Source organism: Myodes glareolus, chromosome 2 (genome assembly GCF_982192425.1).
Source record: "Myodes glareolus chromosome 2, mMyoGla1.1, whole genome shotgun sequence".
NCBI classification, from domain to species: domain Eukaryota; kingdom Metazoa; phylum Chordata; class Mammalia; order Rodentia; family Cricetidae; genus Myodes; species Myodes glareolus.
Genome location: NC_142027.1, coordinates 107986725 through 108005609, shown reverse-complemented (window position 1 = coordinate 108005609; position 18885 = coordinate 107986725). Strand labels below are relative to the sequence as shown.

Genomic DNA, 18885 nt, shown 5'->3' with positions numbered 1-18885 from the left:
TGAAGGGAAGAGATGATTGTTTTGCCAGAAATACTTATGAAATCTAATATTCCTTTTATAATACACAGGCATTCCAGAGAAAGAAATACACATGTATAAAGATTTAGAGATGAGATTTGTATGCAAAGATTTAATGTTTTTAACAGTGAAGACAGCCACAAAAACATTAAAGGAAATTTAATGTCAATCCAGTCTACGGCATTTCTGATTAACAACTATGACCTCTGGTCTCACTGAGAGCATTGGTTTAATTATTTATTAATGTCCTACAAAAAAGAACAGTGAAGAAGTCAAAAGATGGGTTAGCATGAACTATTGTGAACTGTCCACTGAAGAGGACACCCATATTCTCCATACCCATGACAGATACACACTTGGTCTTTCTACTGGCAGTATCAACTGCTCCACCTCCTTTCCTAGAACATAAATACTGTGGCTTAGCTTCACAGTTTCACCCCTGGTCTCAGAAGGAGAACTAAAGTCCTCACCTACAAGGAAAAGTCAGAGAGCAGAGTTTTTGGAAGAAAAGAACAATGGACCTGATTCTAAACCTTTCCAGGGAAACATGGGCACTGCTGGCTACCATCCTGGTGCTCCTCTACCTGTGAGTAAGGACTGGATGCCTCTCCTTTGTGGCCCTAGAGTTGAAATGATTCTTAGACCCTTTTTTATCTATCTGAAAACCAGAAGATATATAATCCAGTGGAAATTAATACTGTCACAGCTGAACACATTTTGGCTGTAAACTAAACCATGGATCTCACTGTGCTTTTCAGTCAAAAGTTCTCAATTACTGTTCAAGTTCCAGTAGGCTTAAAGTGGTTAGACTGAGCTGTTTCTATAGGATTGTTTCCTGCCTTTGTTTGTCATTAGTTTGTCACAACAGAATAGGATGGTTTGCAGGATCTAGAACCCACAATGTAGTAATATACATATGAACTTTTAGTTATTACTTAGACTCAGGCCTACTTTCTCTGAGAGCATTGTCACAGATGTTGTTGGGTTACAGACAACAGTTAATACCTAAATGTCTTATGAGTGATCATCTTAGTACAGAAAGCTAGCATTGAGTATCTATGAAGAAACAGGATAGAATTAGTCACTTCATTTGGGCACAGCCTAGTGCTGTTCAACCTTTCCTGGAAAGACAAGAGGAAACAATATTTCACCTCAGCAGGGCACCACTGAAAGACCAAGGTAGGGCACCACGAGAAGACTAACATAGACATTTGTCTAAAGTCCACCTTGCAGAAACTTGAGTTTATGTGGTTATTACAGGAATGTGTTTGAGGTGTTTATTGCAAGAGCAGGAATGGAGCAAAGACAGCTGCAGCACCAAAATTTTATTCTTAGACAGAAGATGACTCCACCTCTATATCCTTAAAATATATTTATTTTTATTTTGCACATATGACAAATTTGCCTGCATGTATGTATACGTACCACCTGCATTTCAGACGCCCATTGTGGTTAAAAATAATGCACTGGATTTCCAAGGAATTATAGACAGTTGTGAGCTGTCTTGTGGTTGCTGGTTACTGAACCTCTGTCCCCTTCTAGAGCAGTAATTGCTCTCAGCTGCAACGCCATAATTCTAGTCTAAGAGCTGCATCTGGGAAGCTCTGTACACTTTTCATTATGAGGGTCAGAACAAATCAGAGTCTTGTCAGCGACTACGCTGGTGGACTACCCTTCACCATCGAGCAACCTCATATTCACTGTTCACATAATGTTGAGAAAGAATCATATGAATCTTGCATTGTGGTTACCCACACTGATGATGTTGGCTTACTTGCTAACTCTGGTGAGCCCCTCAGTAACATTCAAATTTAAGGACAGAAAGTTTTATTACGTATTAACTTTAGGACTGGGGCCTTCAAGAGTTAACCTAAAGGTTTATAATAAATTGTGTGTTAATGGGATAATTGTAGCACATTTTTATGTTAAATTCTTGCTCAGTAGATAGACTTTTGTAGCTGTCAATAGTTGTACCCAAGGGGAAATAAATCAGAATAATATACATAAATGAGAACATATGTGAATAAGTGTATTTATGTTTCTGAATGATTGCATATGTATATTTATGCATGTGTTACAATAATTTTATATTATGTGCCATATAATATTAAATAATATTTGAAATTATGCACATGCATGAATATACATATTCTCACATTCAGAAGCATAAATACATTTATTCTCATATGTCCTCATTAATGTATATTCATGGTTAATGTATGTATTTTGTATGTACATGTGTGAATATATATGTGTTTTAACAAGCTCATGACCTGATTTCTTCCTCTATGTTTTAGGTATGGAACCTCTTCACATGGACTGTTTAAGAAGTTAAGGATTCCTGGCCCCAAACCTCTGCCTTTTGTTGGGACAATGCTTGAATACAGAAAGGTGAGTTACGATTGTATTCCCTAATTTATTTCTTGTGTCTGTGACAGTTTCATGAATGTCATGAGACTATGTCAGTTCATCCGTGTATATGGCCATTGGATGCTAAATTTTACTGCTTTCAGAATAGTTTGTTCTATACGCCTGTCTTTGACCATTTATCTTGGGCAGGATTTGACATGTGGATTTGGGGACCTGAATTTTGTGTCAGGTGTCAGTCTTAAATCTTAACACAGTATTACCAGATGCTAAAAACCTTAAAAAAGAGTATTTGGAAGCATCAGATTTAAGTATTTTCAGTACAGATTCCAGAAAATTACAGTTTCACTGATTCAGCATTTGAAGAAATATATATCAATGATCTTGGGCAGCATCTCAGCAACTTTAATGCAGTAGTCACATCAGAGTTGAATTCTAACATTTGCCTTTCTTGCTGAGCAACTTTAGTGAATGCTTATAAAGGCACATAGTTACTTCTGAGGAATATGCACATAACTGAATCCTCAATATAACCATTACATAATCCTGTTAGTATTTTTAAGTCTCTAACTGTGTTTTTTTCACTTATGATTTCTTGAGTGTGTAAGTGGGGGTATACTGAGAGCTGAAACAAAAAAGTTTTACTCTTTTTCACTTCAGAGTAGAACCTTATGCAGGATGCTGAGGTGTGGGATTATGACAAACGGGATGATGTTGCCTGTGAACCTCTGATATTTAAACATGAATTGAGATTTGTGCTTTGAAACAGAAGATACTTGATATTTAAAAAAGCATTATTTGACAACTTCATAAAAATGCAAAAATTAGATGTGGTGAGAAGCATATATATGCATATATAAGCATGTATATATGTGTTCATACATATATACACTCATAAATATAAACTATTTGTGTATTTTCATATAGCTGTATACACACACAGACACACACACACACATATATATATACATATATAATTAGAGACATACATAGATAATTAGACCTTTAAATTTATACAGAGCACAGAGCTTTTGTGGATGTTTTCTAAAGGAACAAATTACTGGACTGTCATCCCTAGGGTCAAACCCAGGAGACCAACAAGAGTGTCAGTGTGAAACTCTTACTGCTGGAAAATTTCCTTTTCAGAACTTGAGGCCTATTGATCATATCATAATTCTTCCAAACTGATTTTTTCTTAATTTACTAATAATTCCATACTCTCGTGAAATTGAAAATAAACAATAATTTTCCCTTCATTTTTCAGATGACATTTTAAATTTATTTCCTTTAAAATACACCTTTTTGCATTATGTTTTCTTCTGTTTTGGGTTTTGTTTCAAGAAGTATCTCCTGTAGTGAAGACTGGCTACAAACTTGCTGTATAGATGATAGCCATGGTTTCCTGTATCTGCTTACTCATCACTTGTGTGTACAACAATATCTTAATTTTCTTGATCTTCACAGATGGTATTTTATTGTATTGTATTTTTAACCATTCACCTACACGTTTACATGTCTTTAAACTTACTGTACTTTCTTCAGGGAACCAAGGAGATTTTTTTTTAAATGAATATAAGTAATTTTTCTAAATGCTTTACAGGCATTAGCTAGAACATGAATGCAGAGACAAAGTAAGCCTATCAAAGAAAAGAAAATGCTCTTTAGAACCTCTCAGCTGTTCTGTTACCCTTTCTTTCTTATAAACAGTCCCCGATCTGACTCATTTTGTATATTCATTGTGGCAATGCTCATTCTTGATATTTTCTATACTTGAGCCCCACATTGGGCACAACTTCACCTTAACCTGCAGGAAATAGGGTCCCAAATGGGAAGATTGTGAGAAGTGGAGTGTGAGACTGGAGACAAGAAAAAAGAAGGCACATAACTGAGACTGAGAGTCTTACATAAGCTGACAACTCATGACAAGCATGTATGTTAAACAGCATTGTTTTTTTACATACTATTTGCATGGCTTAACGACAAATGTCAACAGACTTTGGCAAACAACATTGGCAAAGAGAACACAAGATATTCCAGATCTAGCTGTTTTAGGACTGACAATCACAGCCCAGGGGAAAGAATCTGATCCCGATAAACTACAACTTTAATTCCTTCAAGGATCAGGCTCCAGCCCTAGTCCAGCCAAGTCTGCTCCTGGACAAGTACACAGAACTCATGTTTCCTTCTCCTTTCATTATGGCCTCAGAGGAACCTTACATGAGCCTGATTCTCAGCATGAGGCAGATGATCCACAGGTAGAACTCCATCACCTGCCCAGTTACCGAATCTCACACAGCTGAAATTAACATTGCTGAAGAGGAAATTTATTCTGAAGTTCTCTGTCTAGCATGCTCAGCTTAATCACAGAAATGGATATACTGGCCATGGCACAAATCTCTTAACTCTGTACACAGGTGATAATATCAGAAGGATAAGGATTTTGGGTCACCGTTATGATACACACAGAGCTTGAGGTACACTGAGTTACATGCAATTATATCTTACAAAATTACAATACCACTTAACTACAAATTATATATATATAATATATATATATAATATATATATATATATCGCCAGGTTTTAGAGGTGTAAAGCAGACTGGTTATTCAATTTTTATGTTTGCTTCATGTAAATAGGTATTTCCTCATCTTTCCATGTTGAGCATGTACACTAAAGCACCAACCTATTTTACCTATACTTTATTGCTTACTTTTCAGTTAATCTGAACAATAAGATTTATATATATCTAATATACTCCAAGCATAAATGATATGCTCAATTTACTGATTACACAAGAATTCTAGGTACGTGATCAGGTGATAGGGTCAGTAAGTGAGAAAAAAGTAGATTTTGCATATTTTTGACAATCTTCCTGATTTTTGGTGCCCTCATGCTCCCAAAGAATAGAAAAGATGGAGTGTTTCAGGATTTCAGAGTCAATACATTATCAAAACATTATAACAGGTAATGAACAAATTCTTATTTTAAATAGAGAAGGAAACATTGAAATGCATAATACCCTGGGAAAGAAATTATGAATAACTTTAATTTCTTCATGTAATGTGTCTTCTGCATCTTCTTCTTCTCTCTCAGAGACCTTCTTTCAACTGACTTTGAAGGAGTTAAATAAAGAAACTGGTGTCCTGAGATTTGTGTCATGCCTTTTTCAAATAGTGGTCAACATACATAGAAAAGTAATGACTTTTCATGTTATTTCTCTTCCTAGGGTATATCGATATTCGATGTAGAATGCCGAAACAAGTATGGAGATATGTGGGGGTGAGTATTCTGGAAATGTCTATCAGATAGTATTGTGATATTGTGATATGGCACTAAACTGCATGAATAGCTTGTCAGCAAAGTTACTTGGGAGGCATTGTCTATTTTATAGTGTTTGGAAGCCTGTCTACCAAGGGTGGCATATGCCAGCTTGTGTTGTAACCTTCAGTCTTAAAGTTGCAAGTAATGATTTGTCTGCACACTTCGATGATCAAGTGGCTACGTTTGTCAAATGTCTTATAAGGCATTTTACCTTTATTTATCCTTCCTTGGGTTCCTTTAAATTATGTGAAATGCATTATTACAGACACATGTAATATGTGATCATAATTCAGGAGAGTGTTCTCCCTTGCATAGTCATTCGCCTTGAGTAAAATAAAAATCATTTTTATAAATAATACTTGCAGTAATTATGTGTTTTTCAAATACAGGCTGGAGTAAAAATAAATATAGGGATTTATAGCTATTTTATGTTAAATTACATGTTGATTTTATTTTTAATATTAATATGTTAATATTTCTTTAATTGTTTGAGATTATAACATAATTGCATCATTTCTCCTTTCCCTTGTTCTCTACAAAACCTTCAATAATTGCCTTTTGCTCTTTTTAAATTCATGGTATCTCTTTTCATTAAATTTTGTTGCACACACACTTGCACCTTGGCATTCCTAGCACTCCTGCCCTCTGTGATATTTTTAGGGCTTCCTCACTCTTTCTTTGACCTTTCTGCATAACTTAGAAAAAATATGACTCTTGTTCTGTTTTCTTTCAACTTGACCCCTGCTGGGATTTTCAGTTTCCATCTGTTACTGTTTTCCTCTGAATGTCTAATAAAATTGTGCATGAACTTAAATTACAAAGAATAGTATTGTTTGTTCCTATGTGTTTATTTTCAGGGGTTTCAGTTCCTCCATGTTAGCTCTAACTGTGAGGAATTTAGAGAGCTATTTTGTTGTCATATATTTAATCCTTTCCTGGGTTATGTTTCTCTTCATCTCCTGAACTAAGCAGTGGCTTCTTCTGCTGGAAAGTGTAAGTTGCCATGTCTTGTAGAACCAACAGTAACATCAGCATCAAAATTTAACCATATCTGTTTTCGCAATACAGGCTATATGAGGGACTGCAACCTGTTTTGGTCATTGCAGAACCAGGCTTGATAAAAAACGTGCTAGTGAAGGAATTTTATTCTATCTTCACAAATAGGCAGGTATGTATTTCTTTTTTTAAATATGAGAACAATATACCCACTGAAAGTTTGTAATTATGAAAATGAAGGTATATAATATGACAATTAATAAGAGGAATTGACCATCAGTATGAGAGACTGCAATAAGAGATATATTGGAGGATTTAGAGTAGGAAATAGAAAGGGACAAACTTTATTATAATCAAAAAATAAAAATGTGACTATTTAAAATTTCTAGTATGAGTATCTGGGGATATATCTCAGTGGTATAGGGCTTACTGACATGTATAAGATCTGGGGTTCAGACTCAAGTACCACAAAACCAACAAACCTATTTTCGTGAAGGAATTATGGAATGACTATACAATATACAAGTAGGTTCTATGTATTCTTCATGCTGTATTTTGAAGGAGGGGTCCTCAACCTTCCCTAAGAAAAAGGATAACTTCTCTAATCAATTCCCAACTATGGCCTCTAACTATTTCTAAAAGAGGCCAAGACTGGGTCAGTGGTTTAGGCACTATTGTAGTCTTCTGACTATTTTAGATTGCTATTTGTTTCCCCAACCTTGAAGTACATTTTCTCTAGAGATAGAAAAATTTTACAGAAGCTAAAGTGTACATGTTTTAGGCTAAGACACAGTGTGTTTAACAAACAGCTTGCTGTCTGTGGTAGTTTAATTGTAACAGCCCCTCCCCCACAAGCTCATATCGAGTGGCCCTATTAGGAGGTATGACTTTATTTAAGTAGGTTTTGCATTGTTTCTGGAAGTGTGTCATTGTGAGGGTGGATTTTGTGGTCTCCTATGCTCAAACTACTCTCAGTCTATACACAGTTCACTTCTTGTTGCCTGGGCCCCAAGATGTAGAACTCTCAGCTCTTTCACTGGCATCATGCCTGCCTGTATGTCACTGCCATGTAGATAATGGACTAAACCTTTAAAACTCTAAGCCGTCCCAACTAAATGTTTTCTTTAATAACAATTTCCATGGCCATGGTGTCTCTTCAGAGCAATAGAAACACTAATGGGGACACTGTCTAAGTGGTTATTGGCGATGGTCACTTCTCATCCTAGAAGAGCAAATGTGACCCTTTCAAGAGAAAGGAGGTACAAGCATGTTTACAGAGCAGAAGTCAGAAGTTCTTGTTAGCTTTCCTGTCTCAGGGAGACACTATTTCCTTATTCCTGTGTCACCTCAGATTTCATAAGGGATCTTGGTAATCACAATTAATACTAAAGTTAGTGTTTTTCCTTTCTCCTTCAGTGTTTCCTAGGTTATTTGCTTCTTTGTTTGCTTGCTTTATTTGGCAGTGTTTTTAAGGCTTTATTAGCAAGTGTCATCAGTGCTTATATTCAAGCCTGTGATGATATTTTGTTTGTGCTGTAACAAATAATGCTTGCCTGAAGATCAGAAAGCAGAGATAGCTACACTAGATAGAAATAGAAGCCAGAGGCTGGTGGTGTACACCTTTAATCCCTGCACTTGGGAGGCAGAGGCGGGCAGATCTCTAAGTTTTTGAGGCTGGCCTGGTCTACAAGAGCTAGTTCCATGACAAGCTCCTAAGATTTGGAAAAACCCTGTCTCTAAAAACCAAAATGGAGGGGATCCAGACCAGGATTTACAGAAACAGGACAAAGCTGGTAACCTAAGCCAAAGTAGGCCTGAGGCAAGGAAGTTCAGCTTGGGCTGGAGCAGGCCTTAGGCAAGAAGTTCCACAGAAGTGGGACTGAACCAGCTACCTAGGCTGGAGTAGACCTGAGAAAGCAAGCTCCACAGGATCGGAAGCCAATCCAGTCCCAGGATATTGGCAGATCAGGACTGAACAAGCAACCTGGTCCAAAGCAGACCTGAGTCAGTGAACTATACCTGAAGAGGTACAAGGGAGTAACTGCTGTGGGTCCAGACATGAATCTGGGACCTTCAAGGGAGTAGACCTAAGCCAGGATCCCTGTGCTTCTGGACATGAGTCTCTGACCTCTGAAGAACTAGGCCTGAGCCAGGACCTCTGCTGGTATGGGTGTGAATCTGGGACCTCCAAGGGTGTAGGAAGGAACCAGATATCTCTGCGGGTCCAGATGTGAGCCTGGGACTTCAGAAGGAGTAGGCCTGAGCCAGGATGTCTATGGGTCCAGGTATTCATCTGGGACATCAAAGGGAATAGGCGGGAACTAGAAACCTCTGCAGGTACAAGTATGAGTCTGGGACCTCTGAGGGAGTAAGTCTGAGCCAGGTCCTCTTCAGGTTTTGGCACACCTGAGCCTGATAACTCTGAGGGAGTAGACCAGGGCAGACCTGTCAGAATTACAGATTTATCGTGGGAGATAATGAAAGTCATGGTCAAGCGCTATGCAGACATAAAGAGACCACGGATGCCAGCCCAGACTATTATACCCAGCAAAACTTTCAATCACCATAGAAGGACAAAACAAGATATTCCATGACAAAACCAGATTTAACCAATGCCTAGCCACAAACCCAGCCCTACACAAAAGACTGGAAGGAAAACTCCAACCCAAGGAAGTTGGCTATACCAACAAAAACACAGACAATTGATGGCCACATAGCAGCAAATCCCAAAGAATGGAAAAATGCACTGATTAACATCACCAAGAGTGAAAACTAAATAAACAGGAGGTAGCAATCACTGATCTTTAATATCCCTTAATATAAATGGACTCAAGCCACCTATAAAAAGGCATAGGCTAACAGATTTAATATGAAAAGAGAATCCACCCTTATTCTTCATACAAGAAACACATCTCAACCTCAAAGACAGACATCATCTTAGAAAATGAGGTGAGAAACAATTACTCCAATCCATGGACCTAAGAAACAAGCAGATGTAGCTATCCTAATGCCTAAATAATAGACTTCAAACTAAAATCAATCAAAAGAGACAAAAAGGACATTTTATATTAGTCACAGGAAAAATACATCAAGAGGAAATCTCAATTCTGAACATCTATACTCCAAATACAAGGGCACCCTCATATGTAAAAGAAATACTTCTAAAGCTTAAATCATACATTAGACCCCACACACTAATAGTGGGGGGCTTCAACACTCCCCTCTCACCACTGCACATGTCTGTCAGACAAAAAAATTATCAGAGATATAAGGGAACTAACAGATGGTATGACTCAAATTGACTTAACAGATTATCTACAGAATATTCCATTTAAACAGAAAAGAATATACTTTCTCAGCACCTCATGGAACCTTCTAAAAAACTGACCACATACTCGGTAATAAAACAAAGCTCAACAAATACAAAAAATTGGTATAACCCCATGTATTTTATCAGATTATCATGATTTAAAACAAGAAATCAACCGCAATATTAATTCCAGAAAGCATAGAAACCCATGGAAATTAAACAAAACTCACCAGAATCATCAATGGGTCAAGGAAGAAATAATGGGAGAAATAAAAGACTTTCTAAAATTCAATGAAAATGACCACACAACATACCCAAATTTATGGGACACAATAAAAGCAGTGTTAAGAGGAAAGTTCATAGCACTAAATGCCTACATAAAGAAGCTTGAAAAATCCCACATTAGCAAATTGACAGAACATTTGAAAACTTTAGAACAAAGAATCCAACACTCCTAAGAGAACTAGATAGCAGGAAATAATCATACTGAGAGTTGAAATTATGTATGAAATTAGATTGATAATCGCTCCCATATTGTTCTTTTTACTCAATATTGCTTGTTTATCTCCAATATTTTCTGGTTCCCTCTGAGTTTTAGGCTTTTTTTCTATTTGCATGAAAAACAAATAGTGGGGATTTTGCTTTGTCTTGTATTGAATCTGTAAATTGCTTTTGTAGGCTGATCATTTCACAATATCAATTCTTCCACCTGAAGAGTATAGGATGTTTCTCATTTTCTGGTGTCTAAATATGTCTTTTCAAAGGTTTTATTGTAGGGATTTTTCTCCTCCTTAGTTATGTTGATTCCAAGGGATATTTTCTTTGAGGTTACTGTGACAGGAAGTGTGTCCATGATCTACATCTCAGCAAAAAGTGTGAGGAAGACTACACATTTCCTAAGTTGGATTTTGCATCCTGACTCAATGCTGAAATGCTTGAATATTGCTACAAGTTTTCTGGTGTAATATTCTTCAAATAAAGATAATTTCACTTCTTCCTCTTGTTCAATCTCCACTTCTAGTTCTTTTGTGGTTGTTGTCCTTGTCCTCCTCTTCCTCTTCCTCTTCCTCCTCCTGTTCCTGTTCCTGCTTCTGCTTCTGTTTCTTCTCCTTCTCATTCTCCTTCATTGCCTTCTGTTTTACCCCCACCTTATCTTTGCTTCTTTCTAAAGGCAGTGTTTCTGACCTGACCCCACACATTTATCTCTATGTTATGACAGTACTTAGTCTTTCTCCTGTACTCAGGTGTCCCTGATTGGGTACCATTCAAAGTAGATTAATATGTCATTCTCCCAGATAGGCTCCTGAGAGGAAGGATCAGAAGATCAAAAGATAAGGAAAATGAGAAAGTTGGGTTCTGGGGGTCTTGCATAAACTATGTCTTATGCCAATTGACCATTCAAAGGGGAGAAATTGGACAGAATCTGCAGAGAGCTATCATATAATGGAATGAAGTGAGAAGGAAACTAATCAAGCAATGTTGCACACAGAAAACACAGGATATCAAAAGTATGTTTCCTCTCTATATATTAGGACTTCAAAGAAAGCTTGGGATACCATAACTCCCAACACCGCCATGATTTACGATTTCTATTTTTTTCAAAGTTTATTAAAATATAAAAGTTTCCATTTTCGCCCCTCCTCCCAATACCCTCCCACTCCCCCCACTCCCTTTCCTCTTCCCTCTCCATCCCTAAGAGCAGTCAGGGTTTCCTGCCCTGTGGGTAGTTCAAGTTCCTCCCTGATCCCTCCAGGACCAGGAAGGTGAGTATCCAATCAGACTGGATCCCCAAAAATCCAGAATATGCAGAGGCTACAAGTCCCAGAGTCATTGTCAATGGCTTTTTAGAAAGACTTCGGGCCAGCCACATTCAGAGAATCCAGCCTCCTCCAGAGAATCTGGTTGGATCAAGCGCTCCTTCAGTCCCAGTCAACTGGCTTTGGTGAGCTCTCATTAGATCAGTCGCCTTGTATCAGTGGGTGATCGCTTCCCTTGCGGTTCTGATTTACTTTTTCATGTTCTTCCTCCTGCTCCTCCTTTGGACCTTGGGGACCTCAGTCCGGTGCTCCAATGTGGGTCCCTGTCTGCATCGCCATCCATCACCGGATGAAGGTTCCCTGATCTTGCCCTCCCTGCTCACGTTCTTCTTCCTTCTGCTTCTTGGTTGGACCTAGGGAGTTAAGTCCAGTGTTCCAACGTGGGACCCCATCTCTATCTCCAACTATTGCCAGATGAAGGATCTCTCTGGGAAGAGCTCCTCAGCAGTGCAACAGAGCTAGCTGGTCTGCACGATTTCATTTTTGACTGTTAGAAATTCTCATAAATTTTTTTGTCTCCATTACAGTATGAATATATATGTACATGATAGACTTATTTGTAATAAATGTAAAACATGCTAACATATGCACATATGTATGTAATATGTTTTGCTTATATTTACTTCCTCTTATACAATTTTGTTCATCTACCAATTTTGTAGTTTTCCTTCCTTTTACACACTATGATTCCTTCTTTTTTTATTTTTTATGAGACAGTAATTTTATTAAATTATAAAAGTTTCCATTTCCGCCCCTCTTCCCAACACAATCCCACTCCCTCCCTCCCTCTCCTCCTCCCTTTCCATCCCTAAGAGCAGTCAGGGTTTCCTGCCCTGTGGGAAGTTCAAGTTTCTCCCCGCTCCCTCCAGGTCCAGGAAGGTGAGTATCTAAACAGACTGGATCCCCAAAATCCAGTATATGCAGAGGAAACAAGTCCCAGAGTCATTGTCAATGGCTTTTCAGAAAGACTCCTGGCCAGCCACATTCAGAGAATCTGGTTGGATCACGTCCTGGTTCAGTCCCAGTCCAACTGGCCTTGGTGAACTCTCATTAGATCAGTCCCCTTGTATCACTGGGTGATCGCATCTCTCGCAGTCCTGCCTTACTTTTTCATTTTCTTCCTCCTTCTGCTCCTCATTTGGACCTTGGGAAACTCAGTCCGGTGCTCCAATGTGGGTCTCCATCTGTATCGCCATCCATCGTCAGATGAAGGTTCCCTCTGGTCTTGTCTTCTTTGCTCACGTTCTCTTTCCTTCTGCTTCTCGTTTGTACCTAGGGAGTTAAGTCCAATTTTCCAATGTGGGTCTCTGTCTCTATCTCCATCCATTGCCAGATGAAGGATCTATGGTGATAAGCAAAATATTCATCAGTATGGTTATGGGCCAAGGCCGGTTCATGCACCCTCTCCTATGTCCAGAGAACAATCTGGGGATCTCTCCGTGGATCTGGGATCCCATATATAATCAAGTCTCTTGTAAACCCTAAAATGACTCCCTTAGTTGAGGTATATACTTCCCTGATCCCATATCTATACATTCTCCCTCTCCCCCATCACAGTCCCCCGATCTTTCCCCATTCCTCCCCTACTCCCTTCTCTCTAACCCTCTCCCGTTCCAACAGCCCCCCCACTCCCCATGCACCCAAGGTTACCTGGCACTCTTGTCTATTTCCAATCTCCAGGAGGATAGCTACATGATTTTCATCAGGTTCACCTTCTTATTTAGCTTCTCTAGGATCACGAATAATAGGCTCAAAGACCTTTAATTATGGTTAGAATCGACTTATGAGTGAATACATACCATATTCTTCTTTTTGGGTCAGGCTTACCTCACTCAGTAAAGCGTTTTCTATTTCCATCCATTTGCATGCAAAATTCAAGATGTCATTGTTTTTTACCGCTGAGTAAAACCCTAATGTATATATGTTCCACACCTTTTTTAACCATTCTTCTATTGAGGGGCACCTAGGCTGTTTCCAGGTTCTGGCTATTACAAATAGTGCTGCTATGAACATAATTGAACAAATGCTTTTGTGTTATGATAGGGCATCTCTTGGGTATATTCCCAAGAGTGGAATTGCTGGGTCCTGAGGGAGGTTGACTCCCAGTTTCCTGAGAAACCGCCACACTGATTTCCACAGTGGGTGCACAAGTTTGCATTCCCACCAACAATGGATGAGTGTTCCCCTCACCCCACATCCTCTCCAGCATAGGCTATCATTGGTGTTTTTGAGTTTGGCTATTCTGACAGGTGTAAGATGATATCTCAAAGTTGTTTTGATTTGCATTTTCCTGATTGCTAAGGAGGTTGAGCATGACCTTAAGTGCCTTTTGGCCATTCGGAGTTCATCTGTTGTGAATTCTCTGTTCAGTTCAGTACCCCATTTTTTAGTTGAAAAACCTTTTCCCATTCCATTACTCTGAGTAGATGTCTGTCTTTGTGGTTGAGGTGTGTTTCTTGTAAACAACAGAATGTTGGATCCTGTTTTCGTATCCAATCTCTTAGTCTGTGCCTTTTTATAGGTGAATTGATTCCATTAATATTAAGTGATATTAATGACCAGTGGTTGTTGACTCTGGTTATTATTATTTTTTGTTTATTTGTTTAATAGAGTTTGTATGTGTCCCTTCTTTGAGTTACGCTCGTGAAGGGTCGCTAGATGTCTGAGTTATTGTAGGCAGTGTTGGCAATGTTGGGTTGCGATTTTCCTTCTATTACTTTCTGTAAGGCTGGGTTTGTGGCTACGTATTGTTTAACTTCGTATTTATCCTGGACTATTTTGTTTTCTCCTTTGATAGTGAATGATAGCTTGGCTGGGTATAGTAGTCTGGCTTTGCATCCATGGTCTCTTAGTTTCTGCAGTACCTCTATCCAGGACCTTCTGGCTTTCATGGTTTCCATAGAGAAGTCCCGTGTAAGTCTGATAGGTTTACCTTTATAAGTTACTTGACCTTTTTCTTTTGCAGCTCTTAATATTCTTTCTTTAACCTGAGTGTTTTCTGTTTTGATTATTATATGGCGCGGGGATTTTTTTTTTTTGATACAGTCTATTCGGTGTTCTGTATGCTTCTTGAACCTTCATAGGGATTTTGTTTTTTTAGGTTGGGAAAGCTTTCTTCTATAATTTTGTTGAATATATTTTCTGGGCTTTGATCTGCAATTCTTCTCCTTCTTCTACCCCTAGTATTCTTAGATTTTTTTTTTATTGTGTCTCACATTTCCCGAATGTTTTGTGATGAGAATTTGTAGGATTTGCTGTTTTCTTTGGTCAGAGCGTTTATTTTCTCTATGGTGTCTTCAGAATCTGAGATTTGTTTTTCTATCTCTTGTATTCTATTGGTTATGCTTGTTTCTGAAGTCTCTGTTTGATTACCTAGATTTTCCATATCCAGCCGGCCCTCAGTTTGTGTTTTCTTCATTGCCTCCATTTCAGTTTTCAATTCTTGAACTGTTTCCATTACCTGTTTTATTGTTTTTTCTTGGTTTCCCAGGGTTTCATTTATGGATTTACTCATTTCTTCAAACTTTTTGTTATACTTCTCTTCCATTTCTTTATGGCAGATTTTCACCTTCTGTTTAAGTTCCTCTATTATTTTCATATAGTTCCACTTAGAGCCAATTTCTTCTATTTCTTCTGGCATAGGGTGTTCAATTTTTCTAGTTTCGTGATCCCTGGATTCTGTTGATGTCATGTTGCCTTTCAGGTTGTTGGAGGAATTCTTGCATTGGCGCCTGCCCATCTCTTCTTCTCTGGATGGAACTCCTCAGCACTGAAGTAGGGATAGTTGATATTCCAAGGACACAGGAGACAGAGGGGCGACCTTGATGGCAGGGTAGGGTCGATTGGAACACAGAAGACCCTGCAGCATAAGCTGGAAAGCGCTGTGCTCTTTTCCGGGACAGTCCGCCCCGATAGCCCAGACTCAGCCCTCTGGTTCGAACTCCTCAGCAGTGAAATAGGGACAGCCCTCTGGTTGGAACTCCTCAGCACTGAAATAGTGACAGCTGGTATTCCAAAGACACAGGAGACAAAAGGGCAACAGTGGGGACAGGGAAGAGTCCAGTGGAACACCGAAGACCCTGCAGCAGAAGCTGAGGGGGCAGGCTGTGCTCTCTTCCGGGACAGTCTGCCCAGCCTAGCACACACTCACCTCTCTGAATACAACTCCTCAGCACTGCTTTGAAATATTTTTTGTGAGTCAATGAATATAATAAGGATTAATTACAAGAGCATGTACAATGAAAGGCTATTTATAGGAACACAGCACCTACCAGTGTCCTCACTGCAAAATGAAATAGTTCTTCTTTCCTTAGCAACCATTACCTACCTATAAATCCTCAAGAAGATAGTACCTCATGAACCTTTCCCTTTCTCATGGTAGAATGTTCATGGATCCTAGCCCTTGTATTACATTTGCAGGTAATTGCAGATGTTGGGATATCCAGAATATAATGGCCTTGTCATTTCCAGCAGCCAGCTTTCCTGTGTTTCTGCCACTTCCATTGACCCTAAATATATTTAAAGATTTAATATTTTTGTTATTTATTTATTTACTTATTTATTTTACATACCAACCACAGTTCCCTCCCTTTTTTCTTCTCTCCCTCCTTCTCCACCTCTAGTCCCCATTCACTCTTCTTCCATCTCCTCTTAGATGGGGTACGGCCAGCCATGGGAATAAAAAATGTATGACACATCAAGCTGAGGCAGGATCAAGCTCCTCCCCACTGAATCATGGCTGAACAAGGCATTCCACCATAGAGAACAGGCTGCAAAGAGTCAACTCATGCATCCATAAGTTCCACTGCTAGGGTACCCACAAAACACCAAGCAAAACAATTATAACTCAGATGCAGAGGGCCTAGGTCAGTTCCATGCCAGCTCCCTAACTGTCCATCCTGAACCTGTGACCTACAAGTTCAGGTTAGCTGTTTCTGTTGGTTTCCACCTCACAATCTTGACATCCTCTTGCTCATGCATTCCACCTACCTTTTCTTCATCTGGACTCCCAGAGCATGGCCCAGTGCTTGGCTATTGATCTCTGCATCTGCTTCCATGAGGTACTGGATGAAGGCTCTATGATGACAAATTGGGCAGTCACCAATGTGATTACAGGGGATGATCAGTTCAGGAAACCTTTCCAGTATTGCTAGGAACATTATTTAGTTGGAGTCATTCTTGTGTGTTCCCAAGAGCCTTCCTAGCACCAGATTTTTTTCTAACCACACAATATTCTCCTCTATCAAGATATCGGCCCCATCATCCTCCCTTCATCCCACCCACAACACACCATCCTGAATATTCAAGGTTGCATCCCCCATGCCCTCCCCTCAATTTCCCTCACCCCCAGTATACTCTGGACCCAGTATTCCTCATTCCATCAAGATTTTTGTGTTCCTCTTAGGGTCTTCCTTGCTACCTAGGTTCTCTGAGGCTAAGGTTTATAGCCTTGTTATCCTTTTCTTTACATCTAGCATCCACTTATGAGTGAGTACATACCATGTTTGTCTTTCCTGGTCTGGGTTATCTCACTCAGGATTATTGTATCTAATTTCACCCATTTGCCTGCAAATTTTACGAATTTTTCTTTTCCCTGCTGAATAATAATCCATTGTGTAGATATACCACATTTTGTTTATTCAATTTTCAGTTGAGGTCCATGAAAGCTGTTTTCAGATTCTGATCATTATGAATAATGCTGCTATGAACATAGTTGAGCAAGTGTCCTTGAAGTTCAGCATCCTTTGGGTATATTCTCAAGAGTGTTATCGCTGGGTCTTGAGTAAGATTCATTTTCAGAGGAACAGACATACAAAGTGGTTGTGAAAGTTTACACCCCACTAGCAGTGGAGCAGTCTTACTGTTATTCTACATCCTTTCCAAAGGATGCTAAGACTGTCATTAGCATTTTTATCATGGTCATTCTAATAATTGTAACATGGCATCTCAGATACATAACTTTACTAGTCTTTTATATTGATCTAGGTTTTCAGTACCAAGCATCATTTCCCTACTTTGAAAAGGCTTTCCATCAAATAGATAGCTGTTGGTTATTACCAAGATGCGAGTGCCACTATTTCACCTTCTTTGATAACATGCCATGATAGTTGTTCTTTTAATTGATAGGAAATATAACTAAGTAGAACTATTGGTTGCATCACTCCATTAGTAACATGTCATCTCTGCATCTTTGAATGGCATTTCCCTGATAGCTAAGGATATTGAACACTTCTTTAAATGTATCTTGACCATTCAAAATTTTTCACTGAGAATTCTCTCTTTAAACATGTACATCATTTTAATGAGATTTAATTGGTATTTTGATATCTAGTTTCTTGAGTTCTTTACATATATTAGAAATCAACTCTTTGTCAGATGTGGGGTTGGTGAAGATCTTTTCCCATTATTTAGGCTCCTATTTTATCTTATTGACAATGTTCTTTGCCTTACAGAATCTTTTCAGTTTCAGGAGGTCCCATTTATTAACAGTCAATTTCAGTATCTTGGCTATAGGTGTTAATTCAGGAAGTAGTGTTCAGTGCTAATGCATCCAAGGTTATTTCCCACTTTCTTTTCTATGAGGTTCAGTTTGGCTGGATTTATGTTATGGTCTTTCACCACTTGGACTTGAGTTTTGTGCATGGCAATAGATATGCTTCTATTTGCATTCTTCTACATGTCACCATCCAGTTATGCCTTCATCATTTTGAGGATGCTTGTATTTTTCCACTGTATCATCTTGTCTTCTTTGTCAATAATCAGGTGTTCATAGATGTGTAGATTTATGTCAGAGTCTTTATTTCCACTCCATTGATTCACATGTCTGTTTTTATCTTGTACCAAACTTTATATTCCTATAGCTCGATTGGAGAGCTTGAAGTCAGGGATGCTGATACCTCCAGAAATTCATTTATTTTCCAGGATTGTTTTAGTCATTCAGGTTTTTTCCATCTGAAATTGAGTATTATTCCTTTAAGGATGTGAAGAATTGTGTTGGGATTTTGATGGGGATTACACTGAATCTGTACATTGCTTCATGTTAGATTGCCATTC

At 38.7% G+C, this 18885-nt stretch overlaps 2 protein-coding genes across 14 annotated transcripts in view; both read left to right on the top strand.

Moving 5' to 3' along the window:
- LOC125398814 (cytochrome P450 3A13-like) overlaps nt 1-196 on the top strand; it is a 90665-nt gene extending 90469 nt beyond the window's left edge. For all 12 annotated transcript variants that reach the window (XM_087903424.1, XM_087903427.1, XM_087903428.1 and 9 more), the window contains one exon: nt 69-196. In XM_087903424.1, the coding sequence (XP_087759550.1) occupies nt 69-181 (113 nt within the window). In that variant the 3' untranslated portion in view covers nt 182-196. The remainder of the gene's footprint in view (nt 1-68) is intronic.
- A 191-nt stretch (nt 197-387) lies between these two features.
- Nucleotides 388-18885, top strand: part of LOC125398813 (cytochrome P450 3A13-like) — a 42962-nt gene continuing 24464 nt past the window's right edge. For both annotated transcript variants that reach the window (XM_087903415.1, XM_087903416.1), the window contains exons 1-4: nt 388-604; nt 2316-2409; nt 5615-5667; nt 6778-6877. In XM_087903415.1, the coding sequence (XP_087759541.1) occupies nt 534-604; nt 2316-2409; nt 5615-5667; nt 6778-6877 (318 nt within the window). In that variant the 5' untranslated portion in view covers nt 388-533. The remainder of the gene's footprint in view (nt 605-2315; nt 2410-5614; nt 5668-6777; nt 6878-18885) is intronic.